The sequence below is a fragment of the Biomphalaria glabrata genome, chromosome 4 (assembly GCF_947242115.1).
Source record: "Biomphalaria glabrata chromosome 4, xgBioGlab47.1, whole genome shotgun sequence".
NCBI classification, from domain to species: domain Eukaryota; kingdom Metazoa; phylum Mollusca; class Gastropoda; family Planorbidae; genus Biomphalaria; species Biomphalaria glabrata.
In genome coordinates, this window is record NC_074714.1 from 54,964,133 (window position 1) to 54,984,926 (window position 20,794).

Here is a 20,794-nt window from a genome sequence, read left to right on the forward strand (position 1 = left end):
AAAAACACACCGGTTTAATATAGTCTATGAATTTTAAATTTAAAAAAATAAAAAAGGACCATTGTCAAGAAGTTTATGAAAAGATCTGCTTTGAAATGATATTTTGGAACAACTATGAATCTCTGCTGGTGTATAAATAATGCAATTATGGACTTCATTAAAGTCTCTGAATTTTAGATGACTTTATATATAACTTTCCATAGTTAGGATTCAGGTATCTGTATAGGGAGTGGGCTAGGCATAGTGGCTGAATGGTAAAATGTTTAAATATCAGCTGAAGTAGACATTTTGAAATTTGTGATTTTTAGGATGCCCCAAAGTTCACCTAACTCTAATGGGTAAATTGAAATACATTGAGGGAAGTAAGGCAGTTGGTCATTGAGCTAGTCACATGACACTTTCTAAAACCATCAGCCACAGAATCTGATGAGCTTTGTATCATCTTCCCCCAGGGATCACAAGGTCTGAAAGTACATCTCCTTTTTTATTTTTATAGATAAGATTCAGTTACCTGTCAAAATCATACGTGCTGCAATACCGGTTGGAAGTCCAACAGTTTTGGCCATCGCAGAGAACCCACCAACATCTCCATAGCTGACCAGGTCAATGCTGCGTTTCTCTTTCTTCCCATCTCCCCATTGGATGCCGATATCGTGCCTCATCAGAATTAGGTCACGCTCATTGGCAGCTGAAAATAAAACAAAAATATCACTAACAAGGTTCTTTGAGGAAGTGTGCTATTGAAACTGAATATGAAAATATTTTTGAATGTTAACAAGGTCTGTTCTACCAACTTGCCTATTAACCTATTTAAAAAAAAAAGGTCATGCTACAAGGAGGACTTTTATAACCATATAATCTCAGTGCTCAGCTCCAGGTTATTTCGTCTCTAGCAGTCTGTAGTCAAAACATTTATGAAACAATTATGACTTAGACTTAGGTCCTCCCGCGCCGTTCGGCGCATTGGGCGGCAAGCTGTCTCCATAATGATCTGTCACTGGCAATGTCTGAAGCCTCCTCCCACCTGGTGTCCACTGTTCTGAGGTCCTCCATGAAGGTGTGTCGCCAGGTAATATGAGGACGTCCCTGTTTGCGCTTTCCTCGTTTTGGCTTCCATGTTATCGCAACTCTTGGTGTGCGTAATTCATTTTGATGTAGAACATGTCCCGCAAACCTCATGCGACGCTCAGTCACAAACTCACTAAGTGTTCGATTCCCAGTTTGGCATAGGATTTCCTTGTTTGAGATCCGGTCTGTGTAACTGACTCCCAAAATCCGTCTCAGCCATCTCTGTTGAGCCACATTTAGTCTTTTCTCAATTTTGACAGATGACTTCCATGTCTCACATGCATATGTCTAACTCAGGAATATAATATAATGGACAAAAAGAGAAACAGGGACGTCCCTGTGTAAAATGGGGTCATATATTCTTTAGAAGACCGAAAAAGCGTAGACATGGAAACGGAAAGTAGCTGTGAACGGTGCTAGAGATGAATCTCTGTGGACTGAGCATGCCAAAAGGCATAAGTAGGATCTAAGTAAGTAAGTCCGATGTATTAAGAAGATAGTCAGTTAACAGTAAATTTTTGTAATTGGCAAAAAAAAAGATATAAGGAAATGTTTTAATCCATAATAATCAAAACTTTTGCTCACTAACTACTATGAAAACTACAGAATAAAAACACTCACCATAAGCGAGTCTCTTGGCCAAATAATTAGACAAAGTGTCAATGGGAGTTCCTTTTTTATCAATTGGGTCATCATCCACTAATCCAAGCCTAGGGACATCAAACATAAAAATATACAGGTATAAGAATGGGAACATCCAGCTCTTTCTTTCTCTCCCTCTCTTCTTCTTTCTCTTCTTCTAACTCTCTCTGGAACCCCTCCTTTTTATAACACCTCCTATGCACACATCATTTTGGCCAGTAAATTGTATTCCCCCTCCCCCTCAGACACACACACACCAAAAAAATGTGTCGTCCATATACATCTCTTGACTTTTCTTAAAATATCTAATAGGCTCTATGTTGTTTCTTTGGCCCCCCACCCACGCATTAAACAAAAGAGCCCCCTGAAAAAACACAATCTTTAAGAATAAGTTAGCAAACTTACTTTACAATGACATCCAGTTTTTTCTGATCCTGGCCACATCTGTCAAAGATGAGATCTTTGAGTGAGTCAGTCAGAATATCACCAGACTTGTCAAATTTACTGCATAGATATTCTTTCTGTAACACGATGAGAAAATATTTCACATTCAATAATTTATGGTTTCTTGCAAATATTGAGTCTTCTGCTAGTATTATCGCAAAGGTCAAATATTTTTTCAATCCAAACTATGGGGAATTAGTTGTCATAACTTTGCAAAATGAAAAATGTTAGCATTTAAAAAAAAAAAATTTCTTAAAACAAAATATAATACTAATTAGCAATTTATTAAAATTTGTCTTCAGAAAAATGTTTATGTAATTGTTTTTTTTTTATATAGCCATTTAAAGAACTAATTACCCAAGTTATTTCTGGTCCATTAGGATGAAGTCTTGAGTCTGGTTCTGTGCCAAACAGACCCATTATGATCAAGCTTCTAACTGCTTCAATGAACCCCTAGACAAGAAGATAAAATTCTTTTATTATAAGTAGCATCATTCAAAGACTTGAAACTGGCTAGCTAATTAGTGAAATGGCCACACTTCAGGTTAGGCCATAAGGTATATAATGTAAAGCTTGTTTTTTTTGTCACAATTTCTCACAATAATAATAGGTCAAGCATGGCATTGATAGTTTATAAGGATTAACTTAATAATAGCTCAGAGGTTGTTTTTTTTTTTCTTTTTCATATTTAAAAAAAAAAATATCTGAGGAGTTTTGACCAAAAAAAAAAAAGTTTCAAAAACCTGTCAGTATCTGGCTCATACTACTGAAGGTAAAGATTGCTGACCAATGTTACAAAAAAACAACAACTCAAAAAATACTTAAAAAATAAAACAAAGCTTAAATTAAATGTAATTGTATCAATTAGTTTGGATCAGTCATGTAATTAAATTTGTAATAGATCTAGACCAACAACAATAAATCTGTGTGATTAGAAATATTGTTATCAATTGTTTTAGTTTAGTGCAATTTCATGGTTTTAACTTTCACAATGCACTATGATCTTGACACATGCCTGGACTAGTTGGTAAAAAAAAAAAAAAAGGAGGGGAACAATGGGATACCTGTGTGAATGTTACTGTGATCGCTTTTAAAATGCATACAAAAAAAAATATTTCTTGTTCACCCATGTTTTACATCGTGTTACCTACTTTGTATCTGATGGTCCCTCTGATGATGGTGTCAGCTGTTTGGATGCCATATTCCGATGCATAAATGGTGGAGTCTCGGTTTGGGAAACCCTCAAGGTTGAACCCTGGCATAAAGGTCAACTCTTCTGTAGCGTTCAGTAGACCCCCTTGACCTGGGATTTCAACAACCTGTTGCAAATCAATCCAACATTTCTCTATTGAAATTCTGTTTTATGGCAGTAGTTAATGAAATATTTTGTAAGTTCTATCTCAAAAACGTCTGTAATTTTACATAAAATAAATATTTATAAAACTACAAGTATAGAGCAACTGAATGTTGGAGTTAAAAAAAAAAACGTTTCGGTAAATACCGGTATGTAACAAAACATAAATTCTGGAACAATTTTGAAATTCTGTTAACTAAACTAAGCTTAGAGAAATTCGAAGAGTTCCTAACCTTGCCATTTTTCAAATACTTGGCACTAGCCAAAACATTCATCAAGACACCTTTAGGGTACCAACTGGCAAGAGAGAAACAAATATTTCTTGAAACAAAAGTATCTAAAATAAATTTCTTTACACAAACATTAGATCTAAAATAAAATTGACCTGGACACAACTTTGATATTAATTTTTTTAATTATATTTATTCTGGGGAAAAAAAAAATTAAAATTAAACCAATGTATCAATAAAATGCATAATAATTACAATGAGTCAAATTACCTGAACTTGTACAGTAATGGCGTGTCTGAGTCTTCAGGTGCAGGTATACCTCCACAGTAAGAAACATATGATGTGATCTAAGGGAGAATAGTATACATTGAGAGTTATCTATACTTTTGTTAAATAGTGGCTAACAGAATAATATGGCAGATAACAAATCTGTTTTTAAGTTTTAAAAAAACAACCTGTTTTCTTATATTTATTATACAACTGAAATTTTAATCAGATACCTGTTGTTGTCCATAAACATGCACTTTTCATATACAGTTTTCTTTGAATGAATGAATGTTTCAATTATATTCTTATGAATTATAATTTTTCAATAAATTTCTTTTCTTCAGAATTTCAAAAGTATTAGTAAAAGTCTCAATATATTCTAAAAGCATCAAAATACTGTTTACTCAAAATCTCACACAAGTCCAATAGAACATTTTCTAAAAAGAATGTTTGTCTCCCCCTCATGATTTCATTTGATACTACTTCTTCTTCTAGCCAGCTTTATTGCTGCTGAGCTGTGAGCTCTTTTGCAGACTGTGCCAAGGAAAAAAGTGTGCTGTTTTCTTCAGTTGTTCAGCACTGCCGTAGAGGGTGCTGGCTATGTTGGGCTGGAGTGGTAGTAGGGTCTGCCTAAGTTGGATTAGGAAGGGGCATTCAAAGAGGATATGGTTTACGGTTTCAAAGGGGTGGCACAGTGTCTGCAAAGGGGGAGTTGTGTGGAGTTTATTTTGATCAGATGGTAATTTAATAGTGGTGTGTGTCCTGTTCTTAGTTGGTACAACATTTTGTAAAAAAAAAAAGGTACATTTTTAAGACAATGAAATTAAAGCCGTTAAGCCCCTTGTAATATTTGTGAAGAACTTTTACCTTTCCCCCTGCTCTCCTGACTTCATCGAAACACTGCATGGCTAGCATGTGGTCAATACCAGGGTCAACCCCTACCTCGTTCATGATTGTGATGCCTGCTTCCTTAGCACTGTTCACATAGAAACAATTTGAGAGCATTTAATATCAAAACTACAGTATTCTTTGTACCTATATCACTAACCTTCATCAAACTTATAAGCTTCCCATTAGACTCAATACTAAAACTGTTTGTTACTATCTTAGATTATAACATATAACATGTTATGCCCTAGTTGCAATAATTTAAATATTTATTGAGCATGATAGTAGCTTCCCCTTCTCCCTAAGCATTATAATTAAAATTGTAATCCTCAGTCAGAATAATATTTTGGTCTACACTAAAGAGAAAAATGTGGTCCAAATAATTCTAGTTTTCCTATTATACTCTGTTAAACCCCTTAGAAAAATGTTTTGATAAGAAAGACTGGCTATACATACGATTCATGTAGGCCTCTCATGGCTGGACTGATGTAGCTTAAATATTTATTGAACATGATAGTAGCTTCCCCTTCTCCCTAACCATTATAATTAAAATTGTAATCCACAGTCAGAATTATATTTTGGTCTACACTAAAGAAAAATGTTTTGATAAGAAAGACTGGCTATACATACGTTTCATGTAGGTCTCTCATGGCTGGACTGATGTAGCTTGCTGTAACCATGTTCTTCTTGTGTTTGATGCACAGCTTGGCGACGTCAGGATGGAAAGAGTACGGCAGCAAGCTGTACATTTGAGTTGGAAAGTTGGGTAAGTAACTTGAGGACATTAACAATTGTAAAAAAAAATTTAGTACAGATAAATTACTTGGGTAAACAATTTTATCTTATATAATACAGACGTTACTTCAAAAAAGACGATGATTACGTCCTACGCGTCATGCATTTAGTCATGCATATTAACCTTAAATTCTGCCAAGTCACTGGTTTTCCTGGCTAGCTCAGGCAACCCATTCCATGCTCTAATGGCACCAGGGAAGAAGGAGTATTTGTACAATTTAGAGTAAGGATTAACTCACAATACTATAGGTGCTATAAATTTTTGTACAACTAATGTTATTAATAGCTAATCTACAGTTACTATTCCCATCATATTGTAATAAATATATTTGGTCTAAAAAAGTCTTGTTTCCAATACGACCAATGTCTAAATTTTTTACCTCAAAACTGGACACAATAAAATGAGACCATTGGGACTAGTGAAATTCGCCCTTGTTGCACCAGAGAATACTAATCATGTCCGTCAAAACTGCATTCATCAAAAGGCCAGAACAAGACACTGGACCCCAAAAAAAACACAAAAAAACCCATAGAAGAGAAACTATATGGAGAGATGCCTTATCTGGAAAACACTGCGCAGTTCATCTCAGAGATTGACCAAATCATCAGAACACTTCAACGTAATAATAAGAATGAAGAAGTTTCCCATAAGGAAAAAACAAGCTTTCAAGGACTATTTGATGTCTAATACTTAACTTCATCCGTTTACATGTAATCCTTTTTTTTTCATTTAAAAGCTGTTTCAATCTTATTGATATTTTTGTTTTGAAAACTAATTGTAACTTACATTCTGTTTGGTAACAGCGATCTATATTTTAAACCATTTCTCTTTTAAAATAAATGAGCAAGGATAACATTTTGATGTTTATCATGTTTGTAAACTTTTTGACATGTTTGGGTGTTCCTTCAGAGTTTAAGATAATCTACTTCCTAGTCAAAACTTCCTACAAGAGGACAGAGAATGGCAGCAGGCAGGGTATGAACCCAGGACCATCAAGACAACCAAATGACAGTCCACGGCACATACCGCATGACCAGTCAGCCTTACATAACATAAGCTGTGTTTTTTTTTTTAAAAAGATAATGGTAACTCTCATTGACTTGTTAATGAAAACAAATTTAAGAAAATAGTTTTAAGAAAAAATACTGAATGTCCCAATTTGAATTTTGTATTTACTCCACATTTATAGTAGATAAGCGGATTGGGAAGTGCCTATAAATCTATTGAATACACTGAAGAAACACAGCGGCCAATATGTATTTCTTGAGCTTACTGCTTTTAAACTCCGTTCAACAAAATAATGAATTAAAAATATAAATCACAATGATAAATTGGCAGAAAAAATAATATAGAAATATGACCCAGTCGAGATACAGATGATCCGTAATAGAATAATAATAATCTGATGCAGAATACTTGTAACAATAGCTACTTGAAACAATGACCGTGAACAATGACTAGAGACCAACTATGAACAATGACTAGCGATAGTTAGATATTCGCTCTTAATCTAGATCCTTTAAATCATTGATCATAGATTCTACAACCTTTGACCCCTACATCTTATTTATGCAAATCAAGGTATCTGGAATGGCCTGCTTTAGTTTCACCTGCACATGTAATGTGACCTGAATACTAGCAATGGACTTCCAGCTGGTCAGCCATTTCTATGTGCAGTCAAGTGTGACATTTTAACCACGACACAAAAATATTTTCTTTTATATTGTAATAAACCTGGTGGTGACACAGATGGGTGGGGGTAGTGGTATGTGTGTGGTCAGCCAACGCAAATCGCCCCAGGCCAGTGCTAGAAGAGTGGTCAATCGTGATGAGTTACACTGGTCAGCCAAAAGACAGTTTGGGAAAGCTCTGAGTTGTGAGTAGAGCTCAGGAGCGTCATGAGAAATGTGGTCATGTGATTAACCAGAAGTGTCGAGCGATGTTCCGTCAGGTTGTAGAAGGCCAACAGGGATCCTATATAAAGAGCGGAGGTGTCACAGTCAGGACAGAGTTTAATACGACTCAGTACAGGTCCGAAACGAGACGGAGAGGCCAGTGCAAAGAGTTGATACGCCAGTATGGTTGTTAACAGAGAGATATTTGTACAGTCTGTGTAACCTGTTGCCAATTGTACAGTATTGGCTGTGATTTATCGAACATTAAAGTAGTATGTTATTTTGGAGCCCTGAGTTGTCAAGTTCTTTAAGTTGGTGGTGTCGTGTGGTGCAGTTTGCAGAGAGCCTGGATAGTGAGATTCGTTACAATATTTATATAAATAAGCCCATAAGTTACATGAATGTTCCTTTACTTTGGTTGATAAAAACTTTTCGACTGAACAGATATTGATTTCATTGCAAAGGTCACAGGCTGGATATAAAACTGTAAAACAATGTCCTTACCTAATGACAAGATCATGGTCCCCAAGTTGTCGCTCCAATTCAGAGTAGCCAGCATTTAGGTCCATTAGTATGGTGTCTACACCAGGACAAAGGCGGGTAGTGTTGTCCAACTCTTGTTGATACTGGGCAGCTAACCAACACAAAGCACATTGTATAACATTACAAACATAAAATTTCTTTAATTATTATGATTGATTCTAACTGTAGTTTTAAATAATGAACTACAAAATCACATTTTAATCTTCAAGAAAGTCAACTGTTGTTATCAAAATCTTTATCTCTGTTTCAACTAATTAGTTTCAATGTATTATTGCATTGCAAGCAAAGTTAAGTGGAAAATTTAAGCCACTCATCATTATGATAGTTTCGATTAAGTGCGACAACATTCTCTACATTTTTTTTACTAATAGATTCAAATTCACTTAGAGTCAACAATATGTATGTTTGTATGTTAAAGTTATTGTATCAGCCAACACTGCTTTATACATTCATAGAAAGTTCTATGAGGTTGTCAATTGTAGTCAAACTGAATTTCCATTTGATTGTGTCACAGTCTCAGTCAACATTGCCTGATTTAATGTTAAGAGGTTAAAAGACAAGTGGAATTCCTGATGTAGAAAACAGGAAGTAGAATGAATAAAGTTGACTTTGAGTTCAGTCAAGTCAATCAAGTGGTATACTTTGGACCGGGTGGTCAAGTCAAGTGTTATCCTCTGTACCAGGCAGTCTAGTATATTTTTGGTCCGGGACGGACAGTAGCGACTTAGAAAAGTCGAGTAGTAATTTCAGTTAGATAGTAACTTGTGGGCAGTTGTTGCCAGTGGTCTTTTGAGACATGTAATTTTATTAGTTATTCTGGATTATTCTGTACAGTGTTACCCGCTGAGATGCGGACGTGATTTGCAATATACTCTAGAGAGTTTAACATATTGGATACATTTGATACCGCTGTTATGCGGATAGGATTGTTTATTATTTCTTGACTTGTAGCACTAACAAGGAGTGCAGTATTATTATGTTGTAAAATAAACTTTATATTTGTCTGCTGAAACAGACTTAAGTCAGTTTGTAGTGTCTATGTTTGTCACATGTCAAGAGTACTCCAGGAAGCATGAACCCAGCATTCCATGACACTTGCATTCATCAACATTACAGCATTTAACGTCATTTACAGATTGGACCAATACAAATTATCTTATCTTATTATTAGTTCTAGAAATATTAGTAAGGAGTTAATGAGTGTGCTGACAGTAACATATATAACAAACCAGTGCAAAACATTACTGGAATAGAATCCAAATTTCTATACTGGGAAAAAGTGAATGTCAACAATTGAATGGTTTAAAAATTATCTTGCCCAAAAGAATTGAAGCAAACCCATAAGAGTCCTTATGATTTAGAATAAATAATGGGAGATGCAATGAACTGTTAACTCTTTCTCTCCAAACTGACGATGCCAGCGTTTATTCCACCAGAATGTGGTAAATAATTACGGAGAGAAAGAGTTAAAGCAAGATCAGAAAAAAGGAGACTAGTGAAACCTAATTAAGCCTATTGTTAAATGTTTTACCACTGACCAACTGTCACGCAGGTGTTAGCCCCACGAGAAAGATATTCCACTGCTGGACCAGACACATAGCCTGCACCTAGGACAAGGATTCTCTCTGTGGCTTGACGAAGTTTGGCTTTGTGGGCGGAGCTGCAGACAAAGTATACAAAATAATTATGAGAAAAAAGCAAAGAATTTAATATTATATTCATTCCCTAAATCTGAATTCAATGCCGTTTACAAATATAAAAGTGAAACACAAAACTAGCAACAGAACACAGAAAGAAATATGATTGAAATAGTTTATATATGCATCTTAAATCAAATTAAAATTTCATTGTTGAAGAAAATATAGCAGTCAGTAGTGGTTAAGGACTCAGTTTTTATTATTACAATTCCTCTATGCCGGTTTCTAACTCTTCACTGAAAAAAAAAAAAAGCATTGAACATGGGAGGACATGGTTCTCGATCGAAAATGGAGCTAGCTAGAAATTTGACAGTTGATGTAAATCTTTGGTAAAAGAATTACTAATTAATTGGCCACACTGGGAAACTCTTGACCATTATAATTTTTCAAAGTATAATAAACAAAAAGTAATATAAATTTGGCTAGACTTCTAGACAATTGTTATCTTGAACAGACATACGTCAAGGGGCTTGTAGGCCTCATTCATTAAATAGTTTAATAAATAAATAGATGTATAGAAACATTTTGCGCACACTGTCTTCTCAGTCTGGATCTATAGGCCTATCATAAGAATTTTGTATCCTCTGAGTAGATTTATACATTTGATAGACCAGGATTTTTTTTCATTGGTAGGGGGAAATCAGGCAGGGTAAAAAATATTCCATTTTTGTTTAATTCAATTATCTTATATAATACAGACTTTACTTCAAAAAAGAAGATGATTACGTCATACGCATTATTATTCATTCATTCATTAGTTATTAAGAGTAAAATAATCGCTCTTACGAAACAGTCATCAGCTTCATAAAGGCGGCATCGTCTTTTTTTGTATTTTGTAAAGTTCCCCTCTCAGACCTTGCCTTCTATGGGGCAGATGATGTAAAAAGGTCATCTGTTTCTGTGGCCAACTGTTAGGAGGGTGTCATTTGGCCAGCACAACGACCAACCGCCTTAACTTTTACCCAACTATTGTCAGGTACCCATTAGAGCTGGGGGTGGACTCAGAGATGCCCTAAAGATCCCAAAAGTAAAAAAAATCCCAGTCTTCACCAGGATCTGAACCTGGGATCCCTCAGTTTGGAATCCAAGTGTTTTACTACTCAGCCAACACATCTTATATTTTTTATATACATTTTACTTGTTTTTATGTGTTATGAATCAACTAGCACTTATTTTGTGTGTATGCATGCCTATACTTATATAGAAATTTCTTGTACCATCGAGAAACTTTAAATAAAAAATAATACTTGGCTGCCTGGTCGTGCGGTTTGCACGCTGGACTGTCGTTCAGATTTATAGATGGTCCCGGGTTCAAACCCTGCCCGCTCCCATCCCCCGTCGTCCTGCGGGAGGTTTGGACTAGGAAGTAATTATCTTCAACTCTGAAGGAACATCCGAAACATGTAAAACATTTTTACTTACGCTTTTTTAGCACGCAACTCTTGGATATATTTGAAGTTAGGAGTAAGTTCCCCATTACTTGTGATAACAGCCTATGAATGAATGAATTTATTACAATATATACATATAACATATACATATATATGTTTATAACAATAATGTTTATAACTTAAGCACATAAAAGACACACAGTGATTATTGGATTGTACATAAATGACTAAGTTTAAGCATTAAACTTTACAAATAACACTATAATATCTTACATTTCTAACCACTGGACAGCAGTCATATTGATCAAATGGAGACTTGGCATTTGACTTCAACTGAGAAAAGAAAATAGTTTCATAAATGATGTTTATTTGTCAAATGTTTTACACGTTTCATATGTTCTACTTCTTAGTCCAAACATCCCGAAGGATGGCAGAAAATTGAAGGGGGCTGAATGACAGTCCAGCGCCAATACCACACAACCAGGCAGCCATCTTAACTAGCCATGATAACATCATAAACATTGCTATTCAAATATTAAAAGAGCTATTAACAATCTCAGCAGTGAATTGTAAATATATATGCGTATGCGTATTGACATTGCTTGTTTATTAACAAATCTTGTGATATATTTATACAGCCCAGTGCTCTCACCATTTCATCAATGTAAGGTAACAAGAGGCTGCCAAAGTATTCTGTGGCCTCTCTTGGAATCTGTGCTGGCATGTTATCGATGGAACAAATCAGAACACCGTCACCAGCAAAACTGAAAATAAAAGTGTTGATCATACATTACACATATGAGATAGGTCGGCATTAAATTAACTATGGGATTGACATTAGTTTTAAACCCCTAAATTGAGTAAATTGAGGGGTGTGGTTGGTGAGAGGCAAAGAACCTTGGATTCTAAACTGAGGGCTGTCTGTTTCAAATCTTGATGAAGACTGGGATTTTGAATTCAGGGATTTTTACAGCACCTCTTTGAGTCTACCCAAATCTAATAGATATCTAACATTAGTTGGGGAAAAGAAAAGGTAATTGGTCATTATGCTTGCCACATGACTCCCTCATTAACCATGGGCCACAGAATCTTTACATCATCTGACTCCATTCTTCTTCTTCTTCTTCTAGCCAGCTTTATTGCTGCTGAGCTGTGAGCTCTTTTGCAGACTGTGCCAAGGAAAAATAGTGTGCTGTTTTCTTCAGTTGTTCAGCACTGCCGTACAGGGTGTTGGCTATGTTGGGCTGGAGTGGTAGTAGGGTCTGCCTAAGGTGGATTAGGAAGAGGCATTCAAAAAGGATATGGTTTACGGTTTCATAATGTGAGTGTCTGCAAAGGGGGAGTTGTGTGGAGTTTATTTTGTTCAGATAGTAATTTAATAGAGGTGTGTGTCCTGTTCTTAGTTGGCAAATTGTAGATTGTTCTTTACGGGGGAGGAAGTTAATACTGTCCAGTTTGTTAGGCATAGTCATTTCTTTGTACATGGCTCTGCCTGTTTCCTGATGCCCATTGGGTTTCCTGATGCCCATTGGTTGAGCCACTCCTCTTGTGGTTGTTGACTAACATTGACCTTAGGGTGAGGTAGTTAACAGGTCTATCTGGTTGTTCCATAGATGAACCTGCCTTTGATAGCTTATCTGCCTTTTCATTTCCCATGATGCCAATGTGTCCAGGGATCCACTGTAGTGTGATATTGATATATCTGACTCCATAAATCGCAAGGTCTAAAAGGGGTATCTTTACTTTTTTACTTTAAATTTATTAAGGAAAGATAAACTCTAACCAACATTGAAACAAACTACTAGCGGAAGGGTGACATTTCAACCAGTTCTTCAGCTTCAGATATGTATCTGCACTATGCCTAAGTATTATGTATCTTATGTTGAAACAAAACTTATTTAAAATAATGAATAAAAAAAATGTTCCATTTAAAAAAAAACAACAACTAAATTCATCTCCCATGTCAGACCATTTACCTTTCTGTATCAACATTCTGTTCAGCATCATACAGAGAGAATGGCCTGTCTATGGTGGTACATTCTCTCATGAACTCGATAGAGCCCCCGGGGTCAGCAGAGATATCACAGATAGCCAGAAGGCGGTGAGGGAGTGTTGGGCATCCAGGAGATGACGGCAGCCAGGGGGCAACTGTGGGCTGCAAAAGTGTCTTGGCATCTGGAATGGTGATCAGGCGGGGAGCTCCGGGGGCCCAATAAATGCCGTTGATGATACAGGAGGCATAAGGAGCAATCTAAATGTGAAAAAAGAACAAGTTTTTTTCAGGATAAACAGGCTTAAGATGATCGAAAAAACATCCAACAAAGAAACTAAAAACTTTACTTTTAATAATGACCTAGATATTCCTGGAAAACAAGCTTAATGTAATTATAAATGTGTGGTCTACATAAGAAGTAAAACATTTTATTTTATTTCCCAGCTTTATTTAACTTATGGCAATATGGTCTTGTTTTCTTTCTTGGCTCTTTCTTAAATACAAAGACTCTATTATCAAACTTATCTTATAAACAGACGTTACTTCAAAAAGGAAGATGATTACATCCTACGCATGTCCCTCGGTCAAGCTAGTCATTTTACATGTTAATTAATGACATAAACTCTACCAAGTTGTCGGTTTTCCTGGCTGATTCAGGCAACCCATTCCATGTTTTAATAGCACCAGGGAAGAAGGAATATTTGTACAAATTTGTCCAAGCATATAGAACGAGGAATGTGACTTTATCTTTGTGTCTTTCTGAGTATTTTTAGTTTTTTCTTTGTATTTTTGAAGCTTATGGTTTAGTGCCCTATGTTTAATTGCTACTTTACTTTTAAGTCTTCTATCCTACATTTAGTGATTTTACTAAAGGTGTTACTCTAATCAAATGTGAATATTGTTTGTTATAATTATGTTGTAATTGAATCAAAACTATAGATGTTTTGTTAAAACTTGAACAATAATATATAGACACAGTGAAGTAAAAATAAGGTTTAATCTTATTAATATAAGTTGTCATTAATAAAAAGTAAAAAATCTTCATGATTATTAAAGTTTCTTTGTTCAGGGGGAAAAAAAACATTCATGCACTTAAAATATGTTAATGTTAAAGTATATTAATAATCAATTTGAGTTAATTGCTATATTAGGATGGCTGCCTGGTCGTGCGGTATGTGCGCTGGACTGTCGTTCGGATTTATCGACGGTCGAGGGTTCAAACCCTGCCCGCTCCCATCCCCCGTCGTCCTGCGGGAGGTTTGGACTAGGAAGTAAACTATCTTCAACTCTGAAGGAACATCCGAAACATGTCAAACATTTGACAAACAACAAACATTTTACAAACATTTATATTAACCATTCTTCTTACATCATGGCTGAAGCTTGAGGCATATCTTTCTGGATGTTTCTCAAATTCTTCAGCATCAAACTTGCCGCCATCCTTCCTTTTATAATGGTCATCCCGACTCACAACACAGGCATAGAGTTTACTTGTAGCTGGTGACAGCGGGGAAGGGAGACAACAAAACAAACTATCATTTCATGGGCAATGACCAAATGATATTAAGCATACTAGTCTAAACCAAAAGATAGGAATTTAGAACGTAAAACCACTTACATCCTTGTACTGAGACTTTTGGTAGATGCTCTGGTTCAATGTATTCGTGAGGAAGTTCCTGGAACACTTCCTGAGCACCCTAGAAGAGGAAACAAAATTATGATTACTTTGAGTTCAAAACTATATTGTAGATTATTTTAGCACTGAACTGGTAACTAGGATTGCATTATTATTAGAAGAAACATAATATAGCTTTAACAAAAATGCATATAAAGATTTTTTTTAAAATCTACAGCTTGATAAAGAGCAGGAAATGATAATTAAAAGGATTACTTAATATGACTGACCAGAACAGCTGTCAGATCTAATTACTAGATTTTTATGACAAGTAGATAATTAAATATATTTAACTCTTTCTCTCCTAAATGACAATACCTTCGTTGATTTGACCTCCTTAAATTAAATTATTGTTTAGTGTTATAAACTTAACTTTTTGTTTTAGAGCATGTATTCCCCTTTACTTCTATACCAAGTAAAACTTTTGATAACAAACAAAAAAGTTATTGAAGCTTAATCATAACAGGGTAGTGAAATAGTAATGAGCAAAATGAATAATTCTGTCGATACGTGGAAAAATAATTAAGGAGAGAAAGAGTTAAAACAATTTTTAGGCTATGTTTGTGAAATCATCAGACTTTGGTATTGTTATGTCAGCTGACTCTCTTTCTTAAACTACATGTTGACATAAGAACTCAACATGACAAATTCAACATGCTTTGTCTTTATTAGCTATATTAATTAAAAAATGAACAACATGCAATGGTATCTCAAAATACTGACTGTACATTTCCTGAATTATTTTGATCTCAGTTTACAACTAACTCTCTCCTTGTATAGATTTTACAAGCCCTTTGTAGAGACTGGTAGAAACACCATGAGCCTATCTACAGTTTGTTATCATATCGCAGGTTATATGAAGACTGTACAAAAGCATATTTCTGAGTGTCCATTCCCTTGTCACGTTTGATCACAGGTGTCAACCATTCACACATGACAACTACCACCACCACAAATTTACCTGCGAAACATTCCCAGAGCCAGTGAAGACAAATGTTAATGGCCCAATCGACTTAGGCATGCGGCCCAAAGCTATCTCATAGCCTGCATCACGAACAGCTTGCCTGGCCATTTCAGTGTTTCTATAATTGTGGCTTGGACCAATGTGCTGTAAAAATGCAATAAGATAATATTTTATAAGTTCAAAACTCTTTTATTAAATACTATATTAAATGTTAACAATAAAAAAGAAAAATATTAGCAAATTACTTGAACTTTATCATTATATACTTTTAAGAGAATATATAAATAATAAATCTTATTATCATAGTTTTTTTAATAATTATCTACTTCATGAAATTCACTTTAGTATGCTAAAATCCAATAATCTTAAAACTAAAATTCACTTCATTATTTCATATCTGCTGGTGGTCCCATCTGGGGCACCACTTTGTCAATGAAACTATTAAATAAAATGTAATCTGGCTAACTTCTGAAACTATACCACTTATAAAATAACTACTAAAACTCACCATGAATGGTGTATGATGGCCGAGGGCCAATAGTCTGAGTCCCATTCCATGAAGAATGTTTATCATCCCAGAAACACCTGCATATTTACCAAATGCAACTACTCTGGCTCCTTTATCGTCCACCATTTTCTCGTAATCAATCAGTCGAATGTGCTAAAGGTCAGAAATTTAACATTGACTCATAAATATCTAAACTTTTAAAACTTTAAAAAAACTATTACAAGATAAATCATTTTAGGCATATTATTGATCCTAAAATTTTAACTAATAAAAAGTGTGATATTGATCACTTGAGTTAATAATTTATATCTTACTTAGACCAGCACTTTTAGTCCTTATCTAAAATTAAAAATAAATAAATAAAACCTTATAAAGCAGTTAGGATAATTTTGGTATTCATATTTAAAATGTCTTATGTCTAGTGTAGACTATTTTTATTTATTTCTCTTATAAGATACTAAAAGCTTTATCCTTTGTTTTCACTTCTGTACACCAGATTTTCATATATATATTTATGTTCATTGTAAATTTTTTTAAAAACTATGCCAGCACTTAAACCTACCTTTTCAAATATGGCATCAAGAAGAGGCATGTTGTCTTCTTGGGCTTTGATGGTATGAGAGAAGAAAGCATACGTCTTTTCCCGCATCAGAGAATCGACAGGCACCACTTTCACACCTATGATGAGGGAGGCTTCTGACATGTCTTCTTGGATCACAGCACCCATATCTGCATACTCCTTTTGAGAGAAATTAAAATGTACATGTTGAACAGAGAACAGAAAAACAGTGAGACTTTTGACATTGTTAGTAAAATCTAATTATAAATGTGCAAGGGAGAAAACTAAGGAAATAGTGTTGTGTAGAAAATCTGATAAAAAACAAGTAAAGCAAAATCCACTACACCGAAGGTTACCAGACACTACAAGCTTATAGGAGGACAAAAAGAAAAACAAAGCCTTACAAAGGAGGACAAAAAAAAAGATGTAAAAAAGGTCAATTATAAAGTAAGCTTGCAATGTGCTGAGTACCAGTAAAGATATGTCAATAAAACATTAGTTTACTATATATGCTCAGAAGAAGTGACATTTTTTCAGTACATCATTTTTTGCATACACACATAGTTTATGGAACTCAATGCATTTCCTGATAAAGGAAGTTGTCAAAAAAATTATCTTTCTTTTATTTATCAGTTTGTGTGTTCAAACAAGAAGATAACAAAGAACTAATTAATATATTTTCAGTAAACAACTTATTGACAATTTTCACTCTTTAGGCTACATAATTTTTTTTTTTTCAATTGTCAAAGCTAATATGCATAGTGTCTATACTCTACTGACACAGAGATAACTAGGTTGGCTTAGACATGTCGCCCGCATGCCAGATGGAAAAATTTCCAAGGAATTGTTAAGGGTTAATTAAGATTTTGCGGTGGAAGTCAGAACTAAGGGACGCCGAATATTAATTTACAGAGTTTATGTAAGCTTGATGTTAGGACGACAGACATCAATAAAAGTATGTGCGATGAAACGTCTAAAGTTTAGACAGCATGGTGGTATGACCCTTGCGAAGAGCAAAAGGACAGGGTGCCCTTAGACGAGAAAGAAAGCTGCCCTTTTCAAGAGCTCTAAAGCAGATACATTCACATACACGAACTGTGACAAAGTTTGCAAACTCAGAAATAGCTTTTTAAGTCATAGCATACTCTGCCCTGATTCAAGGAGAACTTAACACTGAAATTCATCTAAGTGTTACCATTGTTTTTCAAGACAAAAGAAGAAGGAGCTAATATGACCAATACCAACCTTCATACTGTAAGCTCTCCTGTCTGATGGCTGTACAATCACTTTGACTCCTGACTTCACCAGTTTACGCACTTGCAAGGGGGAGAGCGGTGCTCTTCGTTCCCATACATTGACAGTTTCTCTTCGAATCGCCATGATCTTTTGTGATTGGTCACTTGAAAATCTAACCTGAGCTGAGAAAATTGCAGGAATGTTTCTAGCACAGTGTCTGGCATAATTGAGATTCTGTACAAAGTTCTTGGCACTTTTAGCTTTCACACACCAAGCCATGTTGGAGCAGTTCTACTTGACAATCGAATTGTCGATTTCAATCTTTACAGCAGCCTATTTCTGAATAGTTAAACTTGTTCTTCTAGTTACCTCAACATTCGTTTACTTCCTGTCCTGTAATCATATAGATACATTGTTTAAATATTAGATTACCGGACCACTTAGAGAGTAAATACATTTTTTATAGTTTATAATCTACAAAATATTATATAATATGTACTATGTATGTATAAATTTAATATTTAGTATATAGATAGATAGACAGATCTAGGTCTAATTAAATTAGTAATATGAATAATATTTTATAATTGAGACTTCAACAAATGAATGCAATCTTATTTTGAGATCTAACTAAAATTTATTTAGATGTATTTTCCATGGCTATAATTTTAGAAAATTTAAAGTAAATTAATTAGTGCCAGTCACAGATATATATCCCTTTAGAGTATAGATCTAAATCTAGACTCTAGAGGCTATAAAGTAGAATGTATTGTTGCAAAAGTATTATAGACTAGAAATCTATAGCTATTATCTAGATTCAGAATATCTAGATTCTATTTGAAATTTTGCACAATATAATATTCACTGTACAGGTATTACTAGTAACTAGATTATCTACATTTAGATCTAATCTATGTCTATATAATATTCTATATCTAGAATAATCTAAAATCTAAATCTAGCCTGGATGTCTGCATTCTACTACGTATATATATATACTAATATTTAATATAATACTATATTAAATATATACAGTCTATTAGTCATTATTAGTACCTAGATCTATATTGGGCTTTATATGTAGGCCTACACAAACAGTGAAACACATACAATCTTAACATTAACATTTAAACATACAATCATCGTAATCATACCATGATCATTCATAACTAAAAAAAAAATTCAAGCAATCAAAATATTTTTGAAAGTATGATGAAGAAAGCCTGATAAGACGCAGTAAGATAACCAAATTATTTGTTTTTAAACGTTTTCAAAACACTTTAGCTTGAATTTTAGGCTAGCGGACGAACTATAAAAAAATAAGGTCACGTTAAAAATGACTGTTACAGTTTAAATGCTAAAATTTTTTTAGCTTGCGAATCGGTGTCAACGCTTAAATTACAGCTGCATCTAGATCTATCAACTGAATGCTTGAAAATATAAATCGTATTCTAATTATCGTATCCAGATTATACCGATATTATTGAAATAAAATAGATGTATTATCGGTCGCAAAACATGTACAGTGGTGGATTCGAGGCACAGTAACAGTAAAGACTAACGTAGATTCGGTGTCGATGTGTCCAAAATATAGATTTAGGGTGAAGGTCAACGGGTCGGGTACATTTCTCTAAGAATTCTACATCTAAAACAGTTAAGAATAGCTAATTTACTTACCTCTGTGTTTGTCATAAGTTGTAACATACAGTTAACCTTCACAGTGTTACCGTTACCACTATCGTTTGGGAAAAGATAATCTTTCATTCAGTACAACTCTACTAATCGAGTGTGTTATCTGACGTGCTACAAAAACATTCTTGTTTTCACACATAGAATCTAAGCCAATCAGAATCGTAAGTCAAGAAGTAGAATAGCCAATAAGCAGCTTAGTTTTAGACACACCTTCACGTTCTCTTGTGTAAAGTAGGTCAACAATTTGTTTGCTGGACTATTTCATCACCAGTATTTACACCAGCAAACGTGTGTCCGGTAGTTTAATTGTGTATTAGGGGAAAGAAAAAAAAAAGACTAGATACTATATTATATAGATCGAGAAAAGTATGTCTATAGATTGATATAAGCTGAAAAAGATAAATGAATTTAAAAAAAAATTACTTCGAATTAGAACTAATATATATAGTTAATTTCTTATTGACTTATTATATGATACAGACGTACGTTACTTCAAACAAACAAAAATTATTACGTCCTACGTTACGCGTCATGCATTTAGTTTAGTTATGCATAGTAACCAATATGACCTAAATTCTGCCAAGTCACTGGTTTTCCTGGCTAACTCAGGCAACCCATTCCATGCTCTAATTTAATAGCGCTAGGGAAGAAAGAGCATAATTGTACCGATATATAGTTATCTCATTACTCTGAGAGCTATCAAGTCATTAAAGTTTAGAAAATTGATCTAAATGTAGATCTATGAACTATAAATATTGTATAGTATAGGAATGGCCGATCTTAATTATCTGGATTTATTGAAGAAAAGCTGTAAAAAAAAAAATATCTTATATTTAACTGGCACGATCGAGCTTATCTATATTCTAGTCTATCATTTGTCTTTGTCTAGATTTAAAAAAAATTCCAATGTAACTAATCTAGCTCTATTTTGTTAGCTAAAATTAGCTTTCAT

General features: G+C 34.4%; 1 protein-coding gene across 2 annotated transcripts in view; it reads right to left on the reverse strand.

The window, feature by feature from the left end:
- LOC106072931 (alpha-aminoadipic semialdehyde synthase, mitochondrial-like) overlaps nucleotides 1–19,995 on the reverse strand; it is a 24,142-nt gene extending 4,147 nt beyond the window's left edge. The window contains exons 1-22 of one of the 2 annotated variants that reach the window (XM_056026444.1): nucleotides 19,828–19,995; nucleotides 18,160–18,543; nucleotides 16,918–17,094; nucleotides 16,356–16,508; nucleotides 15,845–15,991; nucleotides 14,827–14,905; nucleotides 14,578–14,705; nucleotides 13,192–13,466; nucleotides 11,868–11,979; nucleotides 11,489–11,548; nucleotides 11,247–11,317; nucleotides 9,666–9,787; nucleotides 8,089–8,218; nucleotides 5,524–5,634; nucleotides 4,873–4,981; nucleotides 4,009–4,085; nucleotides 3,742–3,805; nucleotides 3,306–3,473; nucleotides 2,512–2,607; nucleotides 2,116–2,231; nucleotides 1,690–1,778; nucleotides 512–688 (exon numbers count right to left, since the gene is read on the reverse strand). In XM_056026444.1, the coding sequence (XP_055882419.1) occupies nucleotides 512–688; nucleotides 1,690–1,778; nucleotides 2,116–2,231; nucleotides 2,512–2,607; nucleotides 3,306–3,473; nucleotides 3,742–3,805; nucleotides 4,009–4,085; nucleotides 4,873–4,981; nucleotides 5,524–5,634; nucleotides 8,089–8,218; nucleotides 9,666–9,787; nucleotides 11,247–11,317; nucleotides 11,489–11,548; nucleotides 11,868–11,979; nucleotides 13,192–13,466; nucleotides 14,578–14,705; nucleotides 14,827–14,905; nucleotides 15,845–15,991; nucleotides 16,356–16,508; nucleotides 16,918–17,094; nucleotides 18,160–18,429 (2,731 nt within the window). In that variant the 5' untranslated portion in view covers nucleotides 18,430–18,543; nucleotides 19,828–19,995. Of the gene's footprint in view, nucleotides 1–511; nucleotides 689–1,689; nucleotides 1,779–2,115; nucleotides 2,232–2,511; nucleotides 2,608–3,305; nucleotides 3,474–3,741; nucleotides 3,806–4,008; nucleotides 4,086–4,872; nucleotides 4,982–5,523; nucleotides 5,635–8,088; nucleotides 8,219–9,665; nucleotides 9,788–11,246; nucleotides 11,318–11,488; nucleotides 11,549–11,867; nucleotides 11,980–13,191; nucleotides 13,467–14,577; nucleotides 14,706–14,826; nucleotides 14,906–15,844; nucleotides 15,992–16,355; nucleotides 16,509–16,917; nucleotides 17,095–18,159; nucleotides 18,544–19,625; nucleotides 19,714–19,827 lie in introns of those variants that run through there. The other variant, XM_056026445.1, reaches the window with a different exon arrangement.
- Nucleotides 19,996–20,794: the final 799 nt, after the last annotated feature.